The sequence below is a fragment of the Siphateles boraxobius genome, unplaced genomic scaffold (assembly GCF_051911475.1).
Source record: "Siphateles boraxobius isolate OS27281-9 unplaced genomic scaffold, OSU_SipBor_1 1, whole genome shotgun sequence".
Taxonomy (NCBI): Eukaryota; Metazoa; Chordata; class Actinopteri; order Cypriniformes; family Leuciscidae; genus Siphateles; species Siphateles boraxobius.
The window spans coordinates 17172332-17197131 of record NW_027508699.1 but is presented as its reverse complement, the minus strand read 5'-3'; the positions used below and the strand labels follow the sequence as shown (position 1 = coordinate 17197131).

Below are 24800 nucleotides of genomic sequence, written 5' to 3'. Positions count from 1 at the left end.
TCATATGAAGTGCTTCACAATCGCCGCAAACAGCCCCCTCAAGAGCTGCCCAGGCGTGCTGCGCTCCCAAACAGTTTACACATAGCTGATGCGTGTCCCCACCTGTGATAAAACGAGGGCAGGGGTGCACACATTTTCTCAACTGTTCACCCGCCATTTTTCTGCTCTATATATATATATATATATATATATTTTTTTTTATATATATATATATATATATATATATATATATATATAATATATATATATTTGAGGTGTAACGATACATGTATTCGTATTGAACCGTTCGGTACGAGGCTTTCGGTTCGGTATTCGGTACGCATTCGAACGAACCGAACGATTCGTTGAACCATTTTTCCTGCTGACCAAAATCCACCATCACAACATTGCGCAACATCAAATGACAAACGTAATGAAAGCGGAACGAAACTGCGCTACACATTATTTGTACTTCACGGATCGTTTATCAGTTCGGACCATCAACATCAGTGCAGCGCAAGCCGATCTTGATCAAGCGACACTGTTACACAGCACTGAGAGATCTGGTAAACAAAGCATTTGATTTCGCCATTGAAGTAATAACATCGCTGCGAGATCTAGTGAGAAGCATTAAAATTTCTCCGTTATTAACGGATCAAACAGCGTTGACATGGAAACCAGGAGAAACATTGTTCCATGAATGAACTAGTTATAGGTTTTAAGTCCACAGATCAGCAACATTCACCATGGATTTACTGTAGTAACACTCACTGTAACCATGGAAGTTTTGCAGAAATAGTAAAATGCTTTCAAGTACATACATCACACATCTTTTTCCAGCACTTCAAAACTCAAATATTATCATATATCTATATGTTATTTTTAATGTGATGACCAAACATTATTTGTTCATCCTTCAAAGATTACCCCTATTTATAAAACTAAACGTTTCAAGATGTAGGAAAACTCACACTTATTTAAAAATAATTTTTCTTTTAATAAATAGGAAATTTGTCTGGCATTTTTCTTGTTGCTGTATTGTATCGAACTGAACCGAACCGTGACACCACTGTATCGTATCGAACCGAACCGTGAATTTTGTGAACCGTTACACCCCTATTATATATATATATATATATATATATATATATATATATGACTCTTGACTGACAAACAACACCAAATAGAACAGTACCCAACAGAGAGCGCTTGCTGAAGAGCGAAAGCTAATGTTTGTGTGTGCCGGCGTCACTTTTATACATCCGGTTATGCCGTCACATGTTACGTAATGACGCAACACCAATCAGGATTGGAATAGTTGCATTCATACTTCAGAGACGCACGCTAAGGGAGCGTCCCCAAAGAGTCATTTGTAAACGACACAGTTCGAGTTCCCTTGAAAGGGAAACACTGCTATTCACTGCTGAGGAAGCCATATATCTATGGCTACAAGCCAATGTGAAGATGACCTGAAGTTGGGGAAGGTCAGGTGAAGGTGGAGGTGATGAATAGGAGTGTTAAGATGAAGAAAATCAGGTTCGAAGAGGGGGTCGAAAGTGCATGTGGAAGGGTTTTCCATTGGAGGTTTGGGTATCCAAAACGTAAATGGCACAGTACATTAAAATTGGTAATGCTGTCTGTAAGCAGGCTTAGGAAGATGTTCAGGTCTTCTGTGAAGTTTTCTAGGAGTCCTGGTTATAGCCAATACTTCAATTTCACTGTCATGACCACATTCTAAAGATGAATGCGTAAAGTTCTCTTCACTCTGTTTTAAAGCATTTCCATGTTAGCAATTAGGATTACATGCTTCTCATTCGATTTCTGTTTTTTTAAGATGGAGGTGGCCAAAGAGGAAAAGTGTGAGTTCCTGCCATTTCTGTCTCCTTGTGAGGTAATCAAGAAAGATGGGCATGTCGTAGGCCTGCGGTTCTGCCGCACAGAGCAGCTGGATGATGGCACCTGGATTGTGGATGAGGAGCAAATTGTCCATCTGAAAGCAGACTTCATCATCAGCGCCTTTGGCTCCATACTGAACGATCCAGCAGGTGAGCTTCAGAAAGTACAATTGCTGTAGTTGGTTTTAATGAGCTTACATTTATATGGGTTTATTATTGTTTTCAACTCATTTTTGAAGATAAATATGTTGTATGTAGTAAGAAACAATAGTTTATTTGTTTACCACACAATATAGTTTGAAGGTACCCAAATGAACGATTCCATTCATATTATTTTGTGCTGCACACTGGGCCAGTTAGAAACAGTTTCTCATGTAGTTTAAAAGAGCACATGTTGGTGTACCTGTGTTCCATGTGAAAGATTTCCCCAGCGAGCCATCACAAAATCCAGACTGTTCTCTCGTCAATAAGCATTCAGCACCGCCCCACTTATCTTTCCTTAGCAGATTTTAGTAGCCACAGTGTGATAACCATCACTTTGATGGAGCGGCAGGAGATGATAAGACCCTCAAAACGAGAGCCTTGTTTCATTATGGGAATCCTTTATCAATCCACCATCGCAAATACAACCTTATTTCAATAGATTAAACAAAAACATTTACCACACATTCACATATCATGTCTGGATCACAAATGTTTGACTATATTTTTGACTATATATTTAATTTTCTATATTTTTTCATAAGGTCTTACATTTATTATTACCTATTTTATTTGTATTTTACCTATTTGATTTGTATTCTATTTATTTTATACTTATTATATCATTGTTTCTTTTTAACATTGTTGTTTCTATAGTTTAAAATTAAATAACATGTATATATATATATATATATATATATATATATATATATATATAACATAATTTGAGCAAAAAGTTTAATTGAAAAATGACCATAAATTTCAGAATGTCTTAGTATCTGGTTTGTTCCCCTTTTGCTTTACTGATCCAAAAACTTAAAATGGAGGCAATAACATCTGATCAATACAAAGAGACAAATTATCAGTGTCACAAATTTTATTATTTGATGAGTGATCTATTCTTAGTGCAGAATCTTAAGCATTTAATGTTCATTTGCTCTATATATTTTTTAAGATCCTAAAACTGTTTATTTCCAGGTTTAAATTGGTAATCCCAGATGTGGCCTCAGACTTTTGTACCCCGCTGTGTATCATTGTGTTTATTTGTCGGCACACATTCATCCAGCTATTTTTCACCTCCTCATGTTTTTTTTCTTTACTTAGCGTTTTGTTGTCCCACTGTTGTTGCTCTCTGGCGAACCTGTCATCCATCCTAAACACTGTAATGTCTCTGAGCGGAGAGTCGTTTCATCACCGGCTCGAAGCTCAGAGATAGCGAGCTTATAAATGCCACTCACTCCCTGCACCTTGCCCAAGATATGAATTACTTATCCACTTCAATGGCCGGTGGAGCCGACAGAAGAGGTTTGCGTTGCAGCGTTAGAGAAAAGCTGAGATGGCAAGAAATTCACCCCCTGCAATCTTGGGCGGGCAAGCTGGTCTGTGATTAGGTCACCACTGGCCAGCGGGATGAGCAGGTGACTGGGTACTTTTTCCACCGTGGACCCCATGAAACATGACGTTGTTTGTATTCAGGCCTCTAGGTCTCAGAGCAATGCAGTTTTGAGACATACAATTATGTAGTTTGCCAAAAAACTAAATCCTGTCATAATTGTTTTCCCTTATTTGTTACAAACCTTTATACTGTTGTGGAACTCAAAAGGTGTTTTTTTTGTGTGTTAATTTAAATGAAATAAAATACAAATATTTTATGAAAAAAATTAACTTAGACAAGCGAAAATTGGAAATGTTGTCTTTGCAACTAACATAAAACAAGTTTAAGTCCAAGTACTAAAATTACTAAAACTAAAACAGAAATAAATTAAAGCTAAATAGAAATATAAAAAGCATATTTTAAACTTACTCAAAATCTAAACTAAAAATATTAAAATAAAAGCTCAATCAAAATATTAACAAATGGTATATAAATATTACTAAAACAACACTGGCACATTCTGAAATTTCAGTCATTATTCATTTATTATTTTTCCCCTCCGGTGAACTGTTAACTCAACTCAGGTTGTTGCATATGAGACCGCCTTGTGCAATGGTCACGCAATGTTGGGCTCCTGGACAGGACCTCAACTGCAGTGGAACATCAACTGCCTCGAGTTGCTGGCGATATTGCTGGCCCTGCGAAGGTTTTGACCATTGATCCAGGACAAGCATATGTTGGTCTGGACAGACTACACTGACAGTGGCAGTCTGAAGTCGCTGCGGGCCCCTCACATCCCAGGCGAACTCAATAGCGCAGCAGACTTTCTCTCACAACAAATGGTCCAGCTGATTTGGAGTAAATTCAGTGAAGCTCAGGTCTGTCCACTTTCCAGGAACCTTTGCCTGATGTGGAATTCCCTGACCAAGGCCCCCTCTGCATGGACGAGCTGGCACACAGCTGCGCAAATATGCGTTTCCCGCAGTGAGCCTGCAGACATTGTGCAAAGTCAGGGAGGACGGAGAACAGGTCTTGTTGGTTGCACCTTATTGGCCCTCGCAAACTTGGTTTTCGGAGCTCATGCTCTTTACAAAAGTTGTTCCTTAGTGAATCCCCTGAGGATGGACCTCCTTTTTCATGGACAGGGCACAATTTGACAACAACACCCACCCTCTTAAACATCTACATTTGGGCCTTGAACGGGACGTGGTAGACCTGGCATATCACCAGCGGTGATAGATACTATCACTCAAACCAGAGCCAGGATTGCCGGGCTACGAGGCGACTATATAGTCTGTATAGTCTGTAGTCTGTTCACAAACTGGTGTTCTTCCAGAGGGGAAGACCCACAGAGATTCGCACTTTGGTCAGTACTTTCCTTCCTACCCTTCTACCTTGCAAGTGTATGTGACCGCCGTACAGGCACAACATGAGTCAGATTTTCTCAGATGCGCCAGGAAGTTGAATCCTTCTAACCCATGCCTTATTCCTTCATTGGATCTCTTACTGGTCTTACCTCCCCTAGGCAGGGTGCCTTAGTGCCACCAGTTAATGTGCTTGTAGAAGTTCCTCCCTCTTCAGGTAGGACCTACCGCAGAGACTTCTCTCAATGTGTGGTACTTCCCGGTAGATAAGTCCATGTAATGAATTTTCCACATGTTAATGGTGCTGCCCCTTCCAGCGCTCCACGTAAGCCACCTGAAGATGGGACAGGGCTTTATGACGAGAAGGTCGATCACTGATGTTCCTTTTGACCTACTTAGTGAGACTATTGAATAACACTCGGAAATCATGCCTTTTCCAAGCAGAAAGGAGCGCTACGGAGACCACATCCTACCCGTAGGGTGGTGTCATGTGGAAGTCTCACATATGGACCGGCCATTAGGGAAGTGCTGGAAGGTCTCTGCGGTAGCTCCGGCCTAGTTAGCGGGGAGTCAATACTGGCAGAGGGGGCTCTGCCAAGGGAAAGACAGGGGCTCGCCGACAGGGAAGACGGAAGTACTGTGGAAGAATACCCATATGGGATTGCTGTAGGGATCACAGCATATGGGCACCTAGCCTAGCACCGGGATCAACCACTGGTGTTCTTATGAGTGTTAGGCCTGGTGTCAGTTTCCACGTCTGTCTGCTGCAGAGTACAGGAGGAACCCCAACAGGGTTCGCTAGCTAGGGGACTCACCTGAGTAGCGAGTTAGGTGCTCGTATCCGGTCTTTAGGAGGGGAATGTTGCAGCATGCAAGACATTGAATGGGTCCTCTGTTTACTGGTTACTTGAGGCAAGTACACGGGAGGACACTGGCTCTACACAAAGATTTTAAAATCTGGCAAACGTGTTGGGTGTTGCCTAGCCCGCAGCTCTACATATATCAGCCAGCGAGGCGCCGTGTGCCAGCGCCCAGGAGGAAGCAACACTCCTGTTAGAGTGAGCCATCACCCCCAGGGGGCACGACTCGCCCTGGGTTTGGTACCCCAAGATGATGGCATCCACCATCCAGTGGGCCAACCTCTGCTTAGATACAGCCTTTGCCTTCTGCTGTCCTCCATAACAGACAAAGAGCTGCTCTGAGGTCCTGGAGCTCTCCGTTCAGTTCACATATAGACGCAAAGTGCGAACGGGACAAAGTAAAGCAAGGGCTGAGTCTGCCTCCTCCAAGGGCAGCACTTGCAGGTTCACCACCTTGTCCCTGAAAGAAGTGGTGGGAACCATGAGCACGTATCCGGGCCTGGGTTGTCAGGATAACGTGAGAGTTGGCCGGTCTGAATTCCAGGCACGATTTGTAGACCGAGAATGCCTGCAGGTCCCCTACTCTCTTAACAGAAGCCAGCGCAGCCAGGAGTGCCGTTTTCAACAAGATATTAACCCTCTGGGGCTGCACTATTTGGGGAAAAAAAATCTAATTGTTCTAGTTAATATTGTGATTTTAAAATTCACCCCCCAAAAAAAAAAAATATATATATATATATATATTAGGGCTGTCAGTTAAACGCGTTATTAACGGCGTTAACGCAAACCCATTTTAACGGCGTTAATTTTTTATCGCGCGATTAACGGTCTTTTTGGCCTAGCAAACTTTGTAGTTTTTTTTTCACATGCTTTTGCAATAGGACGCGGCATGGACGTTTTGAAAGTGCAAGCGGATCTAGCTAGACCGGAAACAAAACAACAGGCACGCCGCACACACTTGTTTGGGCTTGCGAGCCCGGATGCGCGAGCGCGAATCTCTCTGCTCGCGCGTGGAATATAATGTGCCGAGCACGAATCTCTCTGCTCGAGTCGCGCGCTCTCAGATACACGCTCTTGTAAGAATTTTCTCTGGGCTCGCTCAGACAATATGTGCCTGCACTTAAAACGTGTTCAGTGCAATCGCGTATCTCTCCTCTTCCCCAGCTAACAATTTTAGGTTATAAGAACGTTTTCATAACGTTCCCATTAAGTTATAAAAACGTTATTTCTGAATGTTATAGGAACGTTCAAAACGTCCAGTTTTGAGTGGATGACGAGCGCGAGACACCGAAATGGATGCCAATAAGATTCTGAATGGAACGTTTACTTTTAAAAAGTTGCCAAATGGTTCCATTGACGAGACCAAAGTGATCTGTGTGTTTTGTCGTTGTGAACTGAGCTATCATCATCGCAGCACGTCCAGTCTGAAATACCACTTGATGATGGCCAAACACACACACACACACACACACACACACACACACACACACACACAGCTGATGCGAATTCTCCGCCCCCTCGTCAATATCAGGACCTCGTCAGTATTTCTTTCACCCTTTTATTGATGGACAGTGTTACATTGTGTGAGAGATTATTTGCTCCAAGTAAGAATGTTTTAGTGTGAAATTGAACACAATATATGCCAATGTTGTTTTCAATAAAAAACATTTGCACAAAGCAAGCCGATCCACTTTTCCATGTTGATAAGAGCATTAAAATGAGAAAAAATAATGGGACAAAAAGAAATCAAGAGACATTTAGAATAGATAAAAATGTGCGATTAAATGCGATTAATCGCGAGTTAACTATGACATTAATGCGATTAATCGCGATTAAATATTTTAATCGTTTGACAGCACTAATATATATATATATATATATATATATATAAATAAATGAAGACTTCATATGCAAAAGCCTCTAAGTCCGTCTAACGTTTTATATATATATATATAGAACACCAACTTTGTTGTGCCTTGTAGGCAAATACTTGTAGGGCTGTATAAAATAATAATAACATTAATAATAATTTTTACTTTACAAAAAACTTGTATTTTTTGGGTGGTGAGAAAGGCAGATGGCCTATAACTATAAATAATTAAAAAGGAAAACTTCAGTACACTACACTAGAGAAAAATATATATGGATTATCTTATGTTAACTTCAAAGAACTGAGACTTGCTACTGCCAATACATTCACATTGCTGTGAGCATGTAACATACATGAAATGAACCCCCCAACAATGCAGGAGTCAAGACATGGTAAAAGTGTAGAACCCTCCCCCACACAATCATATTTTTGTCATGTTTCACATAATATTTTTTAGCAATAACAATAAATGAAAGTGAGCATAAAACGGAAGTTACAATTGTATTTTCTTCCCTATTGTGACATTATGCGAGTGAAAAATGTATAGTGGGACTTGTCCATCAGGAATTGATTGGATGGGTGTGGTTTGCTATTGCTTTGATGTCATGTGAATAACAGGTTGTCCCTCGTGCCAGTAAACACATCATCAGAGAAGAGAAGATATATTGCTTTAAGAGGGAGGGAACGCTATTTTTGATTGAAGATTACCAGGGTACATTAATATTAATATAAGTACAAAAATAAGAATTGTCAATGCGGTTTTTCTGGTGACTTTAATTCATATGTGTGAATTAACCCCCCCCCCCCCCCCCTCCCTTTCGTCCATCCCAAGTGGCTTTGTGTCCTCTAAGCTGTTGCATTTCTTTATGTCAGCGTCTCTCCTGCCTATGTTTCACACAGCATTCCATCTTCTAATGGAGCTTAGCAATGAGCAGTTGTATGAGAAGTTTCTCTGGAGAGTACTACTGGATTCTGGAGGCCATTTCATTTAAAGGGAAGATCTCAGGAGTCTCTTAGATTTGTCACACTCCACAGCCCGCGCGTGTGTGGATGAGACAAAGAGGGGGGTGGGGGAGGATGGAAACAAACAGGAGGGTGTGAGGATGTTGTTGTTTTTTTTCTGAAAGTGATGAGGCCGGCAGTCTTCATGATCACTGGAGCGTCAGGCGAGGAGAGCTGACGGAGGGACTAGGGGATTGGTCTTGAAAAAAAAGAAAAGGGAAAATATACTCAACAATAAGAGCCACAGCAAAGCATCAACAGGGCCGTCAGGCTTACAAATTCCTCTGCTTGTCTCATGCAGGAATCCAGAGGGACTGTCATTTCTTCCTCCATCAAAGACATGTCTTCATTTTTCAGCTTAAACAATATCCAGCACTCACTAAGTGAACAGTTATGTGTCCTGAGTGGCACCAAAAAGTATTTGGACACTCATAGCGCCCAAATAATCAAAATCAAAGTTTTGTGGCTTTGAATCAACGTCTACTAGCTTTGAAAAGATGGATATGCTTGCATGCAGAGTTCCTTTCTGGGAAATAGACCAAAGTATCGATGACTCATCCTGCACAGATTTTTGTCCAATCAAATAATTTTTAGAATGAGAATGTCCCTCCCCCTAATATAGTGCAACCTTTTTCAGTGGCCTTGGTTCCGGAAATATTTTTCCCATTAGTTTTGCCCGTCAGGATTTTAAAATTAGTCTTTAATAAAGCATTGAACCAAACCAACCAGCTACAAGGTGAATCACAACATGACAAAGTTTGATTTTAAGAAAGAAAGTAATTTAAATACAAACAAAAACACAAAGGTACAAGACAGCCCAGTCAACATTTCCATGTGGTAACCATTTGGGTTTTTGATTGGCTGTCTCTTGGGCCCTCCATGGGCAACCCAAATGGGGCCTTAAAAAAATGCCCATCAGCTCCACATAGGCCCCAAATATGTTAGCGGATAGGGGCCATATTGCGTCCGTAGTGTGCTCTAAGTGGGGCCCAGTTAGATGTTCATTAAATGGGCCCACTTGGGTCCCAAATGGGTGCTAATAGGGGCTTTCACACTGGGTAGTTCTAGTAACTCAGTTTTAGGAACTAGACACTAGGATAGTTCCCCGACAACTAACTCCACCGCCCCCTGGGCCATTTTCCTGGTTGCATTCACACCGGAAGTAGAAACTCTAAAGCGACCGAGAGAGGAGTCTTTAAGTGCGGCATTTACAAATGTCATAAACCGGTGGATGGAGGATGGAGGATGCCGTGATCGGAGCTGCATTTTTGTGTGTTGTGGGTTTCGTGACCGAGATGGAATGTAAACACATAATTTATGTGATTGAAAGAGCAAAAAGTGGGGCTAAGAGACGAAGGAGCAGATTTACTAAACCGGGCGAATTAGTGTGAGAGCGCAATTCTAAAACAGCGCAGATGGGAGAGGAACGTTTTGTGTGTGATCTATTGACGTAAAAGAGGGTTTGGGGTTTTTGGCCAATCAGTGTACACTTACATCACCTGTAGTTCCTATCCACCTTATTCCTACGCCCCATGACGCTTTACGCCAATTATGAGTGTAACTTCCGTTAAGCTGTAAACAATCAGTGAAAGTCTCGCTCTATGAACGCAATAATATATATATTTTTTTTAATTGTCACAGTGAGATTGACATTATTCTACTCACCCTTCAACCATCGAACATTAAAATGACATTTAAAAGTGTAAAAGCATCAAAAAGGTACTTTCAACAGACCATGAATAACCCCAAAAGCGCGATTCATTCCACAACAATAACGGACGGGTTAAATATTACTGTAGTAATATATATCTGTATTACGTAACATACGTTTCCTTAATCAAAAATGTTCATTAACTTCAGCATTGCGTGATACTATTTCAATGTGTTTTCCATCATTTTGACAGATAATAAATAATATTTACCTGTGAAAACAAAGCTGGAAAGAGATGTGGGGATTTAAGGAGAAAATTTGAGATTCCTAGTGCCTTCCAGTGAATCATTAAAGGGATAGTTCACTTTGAAATTAATTTTTGTATGTTTTAGCTTACCTCAAGGGCATCCACGATGTAGGTGTCTTTGTTTCCGCAGTAGTTTCAATTTTGATATTTTTAGGTCGAACCGCCACCTCAAAGAGTATGCACAGAGAAGTCCAAATTAATCATGATTTAATGACTCGTAAATGTAAGTACACATTGATGGCCTAAGACACGAAACGAGCGGTTTGTGTGAGAAAACGAACAGTATTTATATCGTTTTTACCTCTTGTAACCACAGCCACATCCAAGTGATCTGAGGGTCACGGGCGCTTCGGTCTGCGAAAGCGCCGGAAGTGATCTCTCGCGCGTGTACGTCACTGTGAAGATGTAAACATATTTATTCATATCGAAATCGTCTTCCATTGCGATTTCCTGTATATCTAAATAAGGTTTACATCTTCACAGTGAAAGGTAACACTTCCGAAATCTCTGTGTAAACAATGAGTGACCTACACGCACGAGAGATCACTTCCGGCGCTTTCCTGCGCTTGCGCTCGCGCTCGTTTATATAAAACCGCTCGTTTATATAAAAAAAACAATATAAAACTGATTTAAAGTTGTTGATTGTGTATATAAACAATATATTTCAAGTTTATTGTAAAAATATGCATATATGTACACTAATATTTAAGTAGTTTTAGAGCGTAGGTAGACTGACTCTATTACTGTACATCATTCACAGTGCTTCTGTGAGGTGGGTGGGCACTAAAGTGTTCTTTTGACGCAATTTGTTGCAATTCTCCGATTGGAGGAACTTTCTCTGCAGACTCATGGATAATGTGGTTTTTCACCAGGATTTCTGCTGTTAAAAATAAGCTTAAAACTCACAGCTTACAGTAGGTTTGTCTTTAAAGGTTTTTAAAATACCATTCAAATTCCCCTGTGGAGAAAATTAATAGGATTTTTTACTTCCGAAACTCAACTGTTGCACTCTACTACCTACAGCTGACTAGCGAATAGCAAATCATGGATCATGCATGCATACAACTAGCCTTTTGACTATTTTTTTAAAAAAAGAAGGAATTATCAATATGAAATATGTCAACAAATAAATAAAATGCATTTGATATAAAATATTAGAACAAATGGCATTTATTTGAAAGACAACAGTTAATTTTTAAAAATGTTAGCAAAACATTTCAAAAAGAAGTTTGCTATGTTTTTTTTAAATGATTAAATTAAGACAAAGTATAATGACAGTTTATTGTTGTTAAACATAACTGAGTGGAACTTGGCACATGTGAACTACAGTACATGTTTACTCTGCAAGGTCACCTGTGTGACTGTGAAGAAAAATAACTACATACATCCATTAAAAAGACCTTGGATGTGTCGGAAAGCTGAAATGCATTGAACATAGGTTGGAAAGCAACAGCACATCGTTTGAATGCTGTGTTTGTGTAACATTCAGTCTACCAAAGTGCTGTCATCTGCTTCTTTTGTGAAGGCAGAAAAAAGATACATCCTTTGTTGCCTATGATATATATAAATGTCTATAAATGTTCTTGCTGAATGAAAGTAATGATTACTTTCAAATATAATAAAATCCCATTGACTAAACTTTTGAACGGTTGAGAATTTATTTATTTATTTTAAATACCTAGTGTGCCTTTCCTTGTCATTGTATATGAAAATGAATAGTTTACAACTCTCTAACCACTCTGGTCTTTGCAACATTGTGTGCTGGAACAGTGAAGAAGGCCCTGGAACCAGTTGAGCTGAACGGATGGGGGACACCTAAGGTGAACTGCGAAACCATGCAGACCAGCGAACCCTGGGTGTTTGCCGGCGGAGACATCGCCGGCTTGGCCAACACCACCGTGGAGTCTGTCAATGATGGCAAACAAGCTTCCTGGCACATCCACAAGTACATCCAGGTGGGCTCTCCACTCAATAAGCCAATCCATCTCATTCTGCATTTGGACGTCTTACACAACATACTTAGTGTTTGGCCACAGTTGTGTAGCTCTGAGAGCCTGCTTCACATTATGTGTCAGTGCCAGCAATTTACAATATTAGCGTAGCACTCAAAGTTTTACGCTCACTGTTTTTATAGCGAGGGCATTATTCCATGGGGACTTTTTTTTCTCAGAGTGCTTTTTGGCTTCAACACTCAAACAGTAGAAGTGTCTTCCTTCGTTTTCCTAGAAGAAGACTATTTTCTGCGATTTTGCACACAGACCTAAGTAGCAGCATAAAGAGAAGGTTCATGCAGAGGTTAATCGCTAATGTAACAGTGGCCAGAGGAAGTCACGTTGAAGTGTTTGTTCGGCAAATCCCCTCCCCCCCTCCAAAACCATTCTGTAATTTTGGACTACAGAGAATGAGCTGTTCAAATATTTGATAATGGGTTCAGTGGTTCAAGATCACGTAAATCATTGGAAGATGAGATCACATTTTGTTGTGGGTGTTGTGTTTAAATTTTGGTTTTAGGGCTTTGTATATGGATCTTCAGTGGAATGAGATGTTCTCTCGCCCAGTGTACTTGTTTTTCTGGGTTTTTAGCTTGCAAAAAATGTGTGTTTTTTTCTTTTTGCTAGTAGGTAATACCGGTGGCAGTTGTAACACAATAAATTTCCTGTCACAAACAAACTAGAGTGATGACACTCAGTACAGGCTCAGCCAGTCTCTCTGCCTTAGTGACAACTTGTGAGAAATTGTCAACAACAACAAAGAATGTGGTGTGAAAGTTGAAATTGTTATTAATAATAAAAAATATATATTATTATATATTACTATTATTATTAATAATAATAAATGTGTGTTATTGAATGCAGTAACCGGCTGAAGCCTTATTTTGACTCATTGCTGTGTATATAAACAGAAGCATGCATTTCAATTCAAATATAATTGTAATTTAGAATATTCCTTTAAACACATACATTCTAAAATAACCATATAAATGCGAAAACTGTTCAGTATTATTACTAATTATTAAAGATGTGCTATTATTCCCTTGGGATGTTTATTTCGTTTTTTATGTACAGTAACCATGTGTTATTTTTTGTGTGTGACAAGCACAAAAAGTAATGGTTTAAATGTGTGTTTTCTCTCTGCAGTCCATTCATGGTAACACAGTAAGCACCACTCCTAAACTGCCCTTGTTCCACTGCGAGATCGATACAGTGGACATCAGCGTGGAGATGTGCGGGATTAAGTTTCCTAACCCGTTTGGGCTGGCCAGCGCTCCACCCACAACCAGTGCAGCCATGATCCGCAGGGCCTTCGAGCAGGGCTGGGGCTTTGCCCTCACCAAGACCTTTGGCCTGGACAAGGTACATTTACAGAACACAGAAAATCAACATGGAGAATGCCATAGGCTCCACATTCACTTGTGGTAGGATTTGGGTGGTATGTTTGTGTGGGAAGCGCACACTGCATTGCAAAGTATCAGCGGAGCAGAGTCTTTTGTACAACATCATAGAAACTGAAACCTTGGCAAAAATCCCTGAAAGGTCATAAGCATATGAAAGCACCAGCACTGGGCACTGCTAACAATAATGCAAGTCTTTCCAGCTTGTGAAACAGCTCAATGACACACACTCATACACATATGCCTACACTAACACCAGCCATAATGAGCCACATTCTGGTGGCTTAAAAAGAAAAAACACTGGAAAACCAACAACCTTCCCATTAGGCAGCCTTGCATCTGCCTTGTTAGCAGTGTAACATTTGTTCTTGACAGGAGGTAAAAAAAAAAAAATGAATCAAGCATGAGTTGTTTATTGAACTCTGGCAGAAAATCTTTTGGTTTTAATTTACTTTCTAATTCAAGTGATGGGAAAATTAATCGGTAACATCTGTTTGTTCTGGGCTTACTGGCAGTCCTTGATTAGTGGAACTAGAAATGGAAATAGAATTAAAAAAGAAAGAAGAAGAGAGGCAGAGTACAGGGTTTGAGTCCTATCGGACGTCACCATGGCAACGACGAGGTGTCTGGACCGCTCTTCAAAGCATACATTTTACAAAGAATTTCAGAAAGCAAATGATAATGATAATTCGTTACATTTTATATAGCTCTTTTTTCGGCACTCAAAGCGTTTTACATATGGAAGTGGGAATGTCCTCAACCACCACTAATGTGCTGCATCTACCTGGATGATATGACTGCAGCCATATTGTTCCAGAATGCCCACCACACACCAGTTTATTGGTGGACAGGAGACTGAAAGTGCGTCCCAATTAATATACTTATGCACTACTCTGTGTTTTTTAGTATAAATAGTGCAAGTAGTGTGTTCACACTGACAATTCGTAATAGAATAAGTACACTTTAAATGAACGAAGATGCACTTAATTAACCTGAAAAAATGAAGTGTGGAATGTTGGGTACTTCATGTATTCAACTGTCACAGCTTTAATTACGTAACGGAAGGGGAGGGGCTATCAGACTCTGACGTTGAATGACAAAATAACTATTTAAAATTCATACATTACACGGATATACAGTAAATAAGTACATGGTGTATAGTGTGTCATTTGGGACTAAACTAGAGTGATGAAGCCAATCAGTATATATGGGGATTATTAGGAGGCCATGATGATGGACAGAGGCCAATGGACAAATTTGTTACACCCCTTCTCTTTTTCAAAGGACATGGAATTTTTAATTACCACAGAGAGTCAGGAATTCAGTTTAAACGTCTCATCCGAAGGACGTACTTTTTTTGACAGTGTGGTGTCCAAATCACTACTGGGGCATTAGGACCCACACGGACCACAGGGTGAGCACCCCCTGCTGGCTTCACTTGCACCTCTTCCAGCAGTTTTCCCAGGAGGTCTCCCATGATTTGCCATTTATGATTTTAAATTCTCTGAACAAAGCAAATAAAATTGAATGATTTTTAAAAAAAGTATTACGTTGGGTTGAATACCGTAAAGTTAATACAGATTTAATATTTCATTCTATAGTATCTACCCTTCGCGTTATTGCAATCTGTGAACTTTTTTCTTAGAGAATCAATAAACAAATAGACATAAAAGCATAGGTGGATTGTCATGAACAATAACTAATAAATAATTCTATATTGTTCAGAATTCACCCACTATTGGCTGGTATATCAAATGTACTGATCATTTTTGCCATGCTACTCTAAATTGAAACTCTTCCCAGTCTGTTATAAAATCAGTACTTATGTTCTTCCTGGAATATGATCATTCTAGTTCAGCTGTTTTTCTGCAGAAGACTTAGAGTCATGTTACATCTAACACACCTCACTGGATACTGCGCCCATGTCAACAGCGAACCCTAGCTAATAATTCTTGGAATCTTACACTGCTGCGGCGAGATGAGGCCATATTTCAGTAAATAGAACTCATATTGCTTTCCACGTGTTGGAATGACTGCACAGAAACACTCTCTCTCTCTTTCATTCTCTCTCGCAGTCAGTATAAAGAAAACTCCTCAGTGTCAACATGTTCTCTGTGTCTCCGCTCAGTGCTGTCATTAGAACATAGGGGACTTTTTATAAAATCCTGTTCTCCTGAGCCACTCTAAGATGCGACGTCCGTCGAGGGCGCGCTGCATCAATAGCATCCGGACAACCCAGCCATTGTCACGATAGATATGAAAATAGCCGCCTGTGTATATGTGCGCCGAATACCTAATTTACCTAGTGCTAACAGGAACACTGAGCAAGTAGGCAACACTTTCATTAATTATAATTAATGAGATGCATTGCATATGTAAATGTTTTATTTTTTCCCTTCTGTCTCAAGATGTGAGTTCCTTTGGGAATTGTCACCACAGTGACTTGGAATGAGCCTCAGGAATGGCTTTGCCATGGCAGTTAGTGGCACTTCTGTGTTATTCCTCGTCTCTGATGATCTAAGAGTCCAGTGGTCCTCAGATCCATACAAGAAGGTCACATTGTCTGATCGTAGCCATCAAATGGCAAATGAGACTTGTAGAGCTGATGGGTGCTGGGATCTCTGATGTATCAGAACCTTCAGGCCCAATTAGCCTTATAAGTCATTTCTGTGTGAGAAACTTCGCTCAGTGTCATGCTCTTCCTCCATGGTGCCATAGCAGTCAGGCAGCCACGAAGTGGCATGTCAGAGCGCCGGAGGGCTAAGGGGCCATATCAGTCAGCGCTACGCTAATTGTACATGAGAAAGAATGATGGCTGCTATTGTTCTTTTATGCGAGGTTGATTGCCTATTACTCGTGTTCTTGAGCTCACATGAGCGGTATCCTGAGCCGTCGGATCAGCTGGTTGGAGATGATGTTAATGCCGGCTGATTTTTTGATGGAGTTCATTATGCCCCTGCAGAGTCATGATGAATTTTAAAGTTAGCGAGAAAGGAGGTGAGCCAGATTTCCGTGTGTGGAAAAATACATCTCCCACTCGCTGACACATTCATCATAACACTGTCTGGGCTGCTCCTGACAAAGCTCCGCAGCTATACCCACTTTCCCCACTACTGATTTAGCCGGTTGGTTATGGATCGGAGTGCAGAGACAGAACTTGCTCGCTTCCTGCATGAGATATAAGCCCATCCCCTGCTGTTTGAAACACATTCAATCATTGTCGTAGCTCAGACAGGAGCTTATCATACCTAAGCTTTAAAACACACCACTCCAGGCTACGAGACTTAATATCTGCAGCATAAAACTGGGATGGCAGAGCAGATGAGATCCACATCTCCTAATTAGCCTCTAATTACATAGTGCTTTGTCCAATTAAGTTAGCGTTTATAACGGTGGGTGTGAGCACATTGTGTTCTTTTTAGTCTGGTTTGATCCTCTTGGCAGATATTCTCATGTAAGTTTTCATAAAACTCAGTGGAATGTACTGTGTGTATACAGTATATTCTCACAATCAGTGTTTGATATTGACAACCGTATTTATCAACTGGTTTGACCAAAACATATTCCATTCACCGATGATGAATACTAATAAGAGTAATTACTAAAAGGTTTGACTTAAAAGCTGTGTTCATACAGTCAGTGTTTGGAATTGACAACCGTATTTACTAACCGGTTTCACCCTCAAAAGCTACATTCTTACAGGGGATTGACAATCATATTTACTAACAGGTTTTACTCCCAAAATCTACTTTCATGCAGTGTTCGGGATTGACAACCGTATTTATCAACAGGTTTTAGTCCCCCCCAGCCAAAATCTACCTTAATGCAGTGTTTGGGATTGACAATCGTATTTACTAAGTTTTGACTCTTTAATAGTCCTTTTCATACAACAGTTTACAAGAGTGTCTTGAATACTGCCTGTATGAGCAAATAACCAAAATGAAGCTACTCTTCTATTCTAACAATACCCATAGATGGCAACTTTGATCAAATCAGAAGGTCTGAACACAATTGACACAATGTCGTTTAATATGCTTAATGCTCCCATAATTTTTACTTGGAGCCCTAAAACCAGCGAACAATACCAGTCTGGCCAGGCCATGAGCCAAGACCTGCAAACCGTCTTAATCTAGTTGAAACTATTTTTCTTTCAGCAGGGAAACTACACAATATCCCTATTTTCTGCTATCTTTCTGAACCTGAGAGTGTTTGGCAGCCCTAACATTAGTGACTGACAGCAAAGAACAACCCACAACTCAATAACAAGACGAACACCTAGTTGTCCACTGCGGTTCCATTTATACAGCAGATATATAGCTTGATCTCAAAATTTGTACATTTTTTTTAGACTGTCAGTATGTTTACATAATGCAGTTATCAGTCTCTTTCATAACCAAACTTTGTATAAACATAACAATATATAGCACTCCAACCAGGACTGACAATCATTTTCTGTTGATTTGTGAACATGGATATTATGACATATGGCTATTATTGAGGTCAGGTACTGAGACTGACATTGGATGATGGGTTGATGGTGCCTAGCTTACCAATTTCTCTCAAAGGTGTTTAGTAGGGTTCAACTGTGGGCTTTGAGCAGGTTTGTCCTTTTTTTTTTCACGCCAGAGTCAATAAAATATTTCTTTATGGCATGGCTGTGACCAAACAGAAAGCTCACATTTCCCTAGAATTGTATGGTGCACTCTTTAAGAGTTATACTCTCCTATACTTAGTAGAGTCTGAATAGAATAGAGTATTCCCAACGCATTGAAAAACGTTCTTGACAGGCTGTAACCCCTACAGGAGCTCCAGGTATTCTTGCACTGTTAGGTTTGAAAGTCTTTGCTCTCTCTTCCTCTTCCTCTCTGCTAAGGCCCTTAAAAAACACAGGCAGCCTACTCAGTCCCTCACGTCCATGTGGGCCAGCCGAAGCAGGCAGGAAATCAATGGTGGCTGGGGACAGACGGCTGCCGTCCCGCAATTAATGCCAATTTGTTATGTGCACGTATCTCTGCAGGGAGACATGGTGTGGGCGGAACTTTCCCGCACTGATTCAGGCACCTTGCGTACACAACTCCAGAGAAAGAGCTAGATAAAGAGTCTGTTCCCAGAGGTGAATTTAGATGGCTTTACATTGGTAAATGTCTGCATGAATATGAATGATTGCAATGAATTATTCAGATGTTTTAGCATGTTTTGCGCTGTTATTAACATACACTGAACCATTTTCAAAGGATTGTAAGTTGCTGCTTGGTTGATGATGGAGATGTTTAAAACTTAAAATATATATTATTTCAGGGCATGCATTCCCCGGGATCTGAACCCATGATCTTGCTGTTTGAGCCACAGGAATGCCTAAATATTGAATAGCATAACATATCTATCGAATTTGCAAACAAAAGATGAGCTTCTCCATTTGAAAATGTACACGTGCTCCTAAGGTGGCACTTATGCAAGTTCAAATCGGGCTTGTGTCATTTCCCCTTCCCACCCCCTTATTTTACCTATTGTTTCCTGCCATTTCTTTGAATGTCACTATCTAAAGGCAAAAAGCCCATTAATAAAAAATCCTTCACACTAGTCTGTGATATTTGTTGGTGAAAACAAAAATCGCATGACATAAAACAAAGGGTTGAAAGTAGCTGTAGGGTTTTTTTGTTTCATTCGTTAATGCAGTACATGTATATCAATAAGCATTGTCCTCCTTAACATACTGCTGTTGTGTCCTTGAGTCTGCTCGTTAATTCACTATCGCCTCAGGCGTGCTGTATGATAGCTGTTCATCCTATAACGTGTGTTTCAGATGCTGGAACGGCGTTCAACAGTGCTGAATGGGTGTAACAGTGCCAAGGCCTTCATTAATTGACATATAGCATGGAAAGTAAAAGATTTTCTTAAAAACTTCAAACTGAGATGGCAGGTGTGTGCAAGAGCAAAACCTGCGTAGGGATGTTAACATGTTGCGGTTAATTTTAATGTTTGTTAAATGCAGGTGTCGTGTGTGGGAAGTTTGAGTTTCATGACAGAAGAGAAAGCTTCGTAGTGACTTCTTAATCAGTGTGTGTGAAGAGTGGGAGTTTTAAGCCATAACTTTTCATTCCATACTTTGTGGCAAAGATATTTTTATAAGATGTAAATCACGTGCACTCACCTTTTTTAGGTCTAAGAGTTAAGAGAGTTCATTTTTCTCTACAGCGCTTGAAGCTCTGACTTATTAACAGATAAAAAAAAAAAGCACTACGGTTTTTTCCAAAGAGAAATAAAAGAAGAATGTTATAAATTCATGTTTAATTGTTAAAAAAAAAAAAGAAATAATACATTTGAAGCTTGAAAGGTTTTCACTTTATTGCTTAAAGGGAAAAAAATTAAAGTTCTGTCAGTGTTTACTCTCCCTAATGTCATTTCTAACTTGTGTGATTTCCTTTCTTCCGTGTAACACTAAAGGTTTGAATGATAGTTTTGTGTGCGGAACAGACTGAAATTTAATTCACTAAGAATTCTACCTTGAAAATCTTCTTGACAGTCGTAGTCACCATTCACTTTCATTGTACGGGGTTCAGCTATGAGGTTTATCTGTGAATTCTGCGTGCCAACTTTAATTATTGGCTAACAGATGAAACTGAAAGAATGACTCCTGATAGTATTTGTAGCATCAGTAAGAAATGGCTGAAAATTATAAACAAATCAGTACAGTTTTGCCCACATTTTCCTGCTAAAGTGTTTATGAATCTTTGGCTGTATTGGACTTTAATGTATAATCAGAACAACTGTATCATGTCCAGCTATTATTGCTAGTTTTCTTTGTAATTTTTAAAAAAAAAATGATTATTATTAAAGGTGCTATATGTAGCTTTTCTTCTAAAATGAATCCTTTTTTTATTGCCTGTGTGTGAAGGGGTTGTAATCACACATTACAATGATCCACTTGTCGGGTTTTGTTTTTACCTCTGAAGGCAAGTATTCCTATTTCTATGTAAAGGCTCCGGGTCGGATTTACCGCGAAATCCATCGGATGTGTCGTGCAAGCGCGCTCCCGAGCCTCTCTCCTTTTTATATACAGTCTATGCAATGGCACTGCAACTAACTAAATGGAGTCTGATAACACCAGAAAACGACCTGCCTCCAGCACAACACAGACTCCAACACAAACTCCACATAAATATAAAAAACAAAAAAAAGTTTAATCCGCTGAAGCTCGTCAGTCAAAACGTGAATCGGATCAAATTTGGACGAAAACACGGATCAACATCGGCAGAGCACTTAAATTATGGAGAGACCTCCGCTTTGTTTTAGGTTTAGGTATATATTTAGGTATAAAAACAGACCCGGAGTTGGCTTTCATCCCTATTGTGATGCTTTCTCCGTTTGTTGAAAATCTCAGTGTGGCCGGTACCATGAGCGCTCGCTCTTGAGTTCGAGCACGCACACGAGCGCTCTTGTAAAAATTGGTTGCAATCTGAAACATCACCGCTAGAGGCCGCTAAAAACTACACATAGCCCCTTTAAATGTATTTGAGTGAAAATGTATATGGTATAATATTTTATTTAACATTTATTTGTATGTATAACATTTATTATCTAAATTATTAATGTAAATATAAAATATATATTAATTTTTTTTTATTTTTTTTTAAATCAGTTGTATCGAACAAAGCAGCTTGAACATTCAGCTAAATAATTCCTAAAAAGAAAGAAGCTATGCTTTTCTAAAGACATGAGGGTAGGTAAAAGACGACATAATTTTCATTTTTGGGTGAAGTATTACTCTAATAATAATTATTTGCACAAATATTTATATATCCTTAGTGAGGTCAAGAGCTAAGTCTACAAAACATCTTTGCACTGCTTTTCTCTGCTAAGTGTTGGTTTTATATAGGCCTTTGAAAATATTTCAGACAAGCAGTATTCATAATTTTCTTAGAGGCTTTTAATGACTGAGATCTTTGCTTGTTGTTGTACCTTCTCATCATTGTGTCCTTAGTGCTGTTCAATGACTTCCTCATTAATGACACTCAGTTATACCATTGAAATCTGCTCTGAAACGTGTACTGAGTGTATATCTTTTCATTAGCGAGATGTGACACGCCATCTGTGATGTACAGAAACCTACTGCCTGTACACCTTGCACAAAGCAATTCATATTCGTGGAACCTCATGTTATTTTCTGGTAGTATATGAAGCAAAACCAATGTAGTGCTTCTTGTATATGCACAATATAACATTTATAGATTTGTGTAACAGTACGTAAGATGAGGGTCTGATATCATCAGTAAATATCAAGAATTTGAGTGTGGCCATCTATGTTTTTCAGCTTTAGTAACAGCTCCTTTGAATCCAGAAGGCGGCGTGGCATCTATACGTGTCGATGTGAAGTTTCACAGGGACTTTTATCCTCACCAAACAAGCTCAGATTCCCTTCACTATACAGAACTGAAAGACCAGACTGCTGAACTCAGTGAAAAGCAGAGAGGAAACGCTCTGTAAAATGTGAATGTATCAATTAGTAAAGTGGCCATGACTGCTGAAAGTTTTGAAACATGGTGATTTAAGGCCACATGCAGCCAATATACTGCATATGGATTTTTCCAATAGAAAAAGGTATAGACTTAAGGCCCGTTCACACCAAGCACGATAACGATAAAGATATAATTCTAAAAATCGTTCTCCATATTAAAGAATAACAGAGTTCACACCACAACTATAACGATAAAGATATGAGGAACGATATCGTTGGGATCACTTTCAGAATGATTTTTTTCCAGCTGTCGAACGATAAAACACTGACAGCCAATCAGAATCCATTCTAATTTAAAGGTCTCGCGCATTTAAAATGGCAGATGACATTGCAGAGAAGTTAATCGTCGAGGTACAAAAAAATCATCCACTGTTTGACAAGTCAACCCCCCTTTTCAAGGATACGTTAAAAAAGATGGATATATGGAAAGCAATCGGTCGTATCCTGGGAATAAACGGTGAGAAGTATAAACGATGAGATATATTATGCAGTTTAGCATAGTGTAACAAAATTACCTCAGGTAGGCTATCCAGCGCTAGTTTTAACAACATGCTGAAGTTGCAGTGAAAAAGGCGTTGTATACAGGTGTTGACGAGGCGATGTTTTTATTCGATCATTGACTTCGTCAGCTAAATTCACTGTTAGATTAGATCAATTACACTAGACTTGCTAGATTCACTGTTTAGATGCGCTCGGGACATAACGTTAGCATGTTGGCTGAGGACATCTGCTGGCAAAGACATGTAAAGGCAATAAGAACAGCAAAAACATATTCAATGACATGTTGTAAACAAAAATTATAATAAAATGTAGGCCTAATCTATAACATCAGTCAATATCATTAAAGCTATTGTAGTACGTTTTTCTTAATGAAACTGTTGTTGATTCATTCGAAAATATGAATAAAATTTTTCTTTAAAAGACGACAACTCTCTAATCAGAGTGACGGATTCTCCCAACTCCTCTCGTCTTTTAAGTATATCATGTACCCAAAGGCGCCTGTTTTTCTTATGATATTTTTTTGTAACGTAAAGCAGCAGCAGGTCATCCATTTTCGCTACTTTGAAACCGCAGCGCGGGCGCGCGCGTGCTTAGAAAAAAAAGACCGTTATCGGTCGTTGGTGTGGACGCATATATAGTTATCTTTATCGTTATCTTTATAGTTATCGTGCTGGGTGTGAACGGGCCTTTAAAAGTAAAAGTCATTTTTTTAGACTTTTCAGAACATCCACGCTACATGAATGGTTAGATTTATGAAAACCTTCTTCGAATAACCACAAAAAAGTAAATAACATAGGCAAAAAGTAAATTGAAAGCTTTATTTTGCCCCAATCATTGACATTAAAGCAACACTATGTCGTTTTTGCGGTTTTTGCTCTCGGGGTCCCTCCTACAGTTGGGAAACAGTATTGTCTTCTACTACTGTGTAAAATCTGTCATGGTTACACCAGGGGATACACGTGTGCATTTGTTGACAAGTTGATACTGTCTTGAGTTCTCGCAGGCAGACTGCCAGCGTTGCGTGTGAAACGCGCGCGCACTCTCACCGTCTTCAAACTGTCTTGCTCTCCCTCCAATAGTGATCTTCGTCCAGTCTTTTAATTTGTCACTCTCCCTTTTTCTTCTTTTAGTCTCCTCTGACAAAATCTTTGTCTTCTTCCTTTTAGTAGTTGCTTCGGTCATGACAACAACATACAGACGGATATCAAACGCTAGTTGGGCTCTCACGTCAGAATTTGAGGAAGTGGGTGGTGGTGGGGGAAGTGACGTATGCCGTAAAGCGGTCGAATTTTGTCGTTTTTTTTGTGCTCGGGTTACTACCCGAAACCCGAAGTTACATAGTGCCAGTAAAAGCGATACAGACACTGTCAGGCTACAGCACACTTGTCATTCAACCTATTGTAAGTCGATGTACCATCTCAAGGGTCTTGGAAATATATAATGAAGGTTGAAAAACGACATAGTGTTGCTTTAAGGTCTGAAAACATGCACTGTGCTAGCAGGAAAAGCAGTTATGTACATCATTTCCATCAAGGCCATTTAGCTGTTTTGCTATACATGCAGTCAACAACCACGGTCTCCAACAAGTACTTCCAAGAATTCGCTTACATAAACCTGTAGCCAGTGGTTGTGTAAAGTGAATTTGTTTTGCAATCTCCAGTCACGGTCACTCGTTCCTTCATCATGCGGGCCCTATAGTGCAAACGCAAGGACACAGCAAGATAGCAGCGGGAACAGATTCCGTACCCTCTCTCGCAGCTCGTTCTGTCAACAAAATGACGGCTATAGTCATAGAGATAATTGTGGCCGAACTCTTTCCTGTGTCAGCTTAAAACATAGCTGAACTGTTTAAATGACAGACGGACTAATATTTAACCGGAGATTGTCTC

General features: G+C 39.8%; 1 protein-coding gene across 1 annotated transcript in view; it reads left to right on the top strand.

The window, feature by feature from the left end:
* The window catches only part of dpydb (dihydropyrimidine dehydrogenase b), a 202947-nt gene that overhangs the window by 98723 nt on the left and 79424 nt on the right, over positions 1-24800 (top strand). The window contains exons 11-13 of the mRNA XM_077225503.1: positions 1814-2024; positions 12275-12459; positions 13642-13857. Of these exons, the coding sequence (XP_077081618.1) occupies positions 1814-2024; positions 12275-12459; positions 13642-13857 (612 nt within the window). The remainder of the gene's footprint in view (positions 1-1813; positions 2025-12274; positions 12460-13641; positions 13858-24800) is intronic.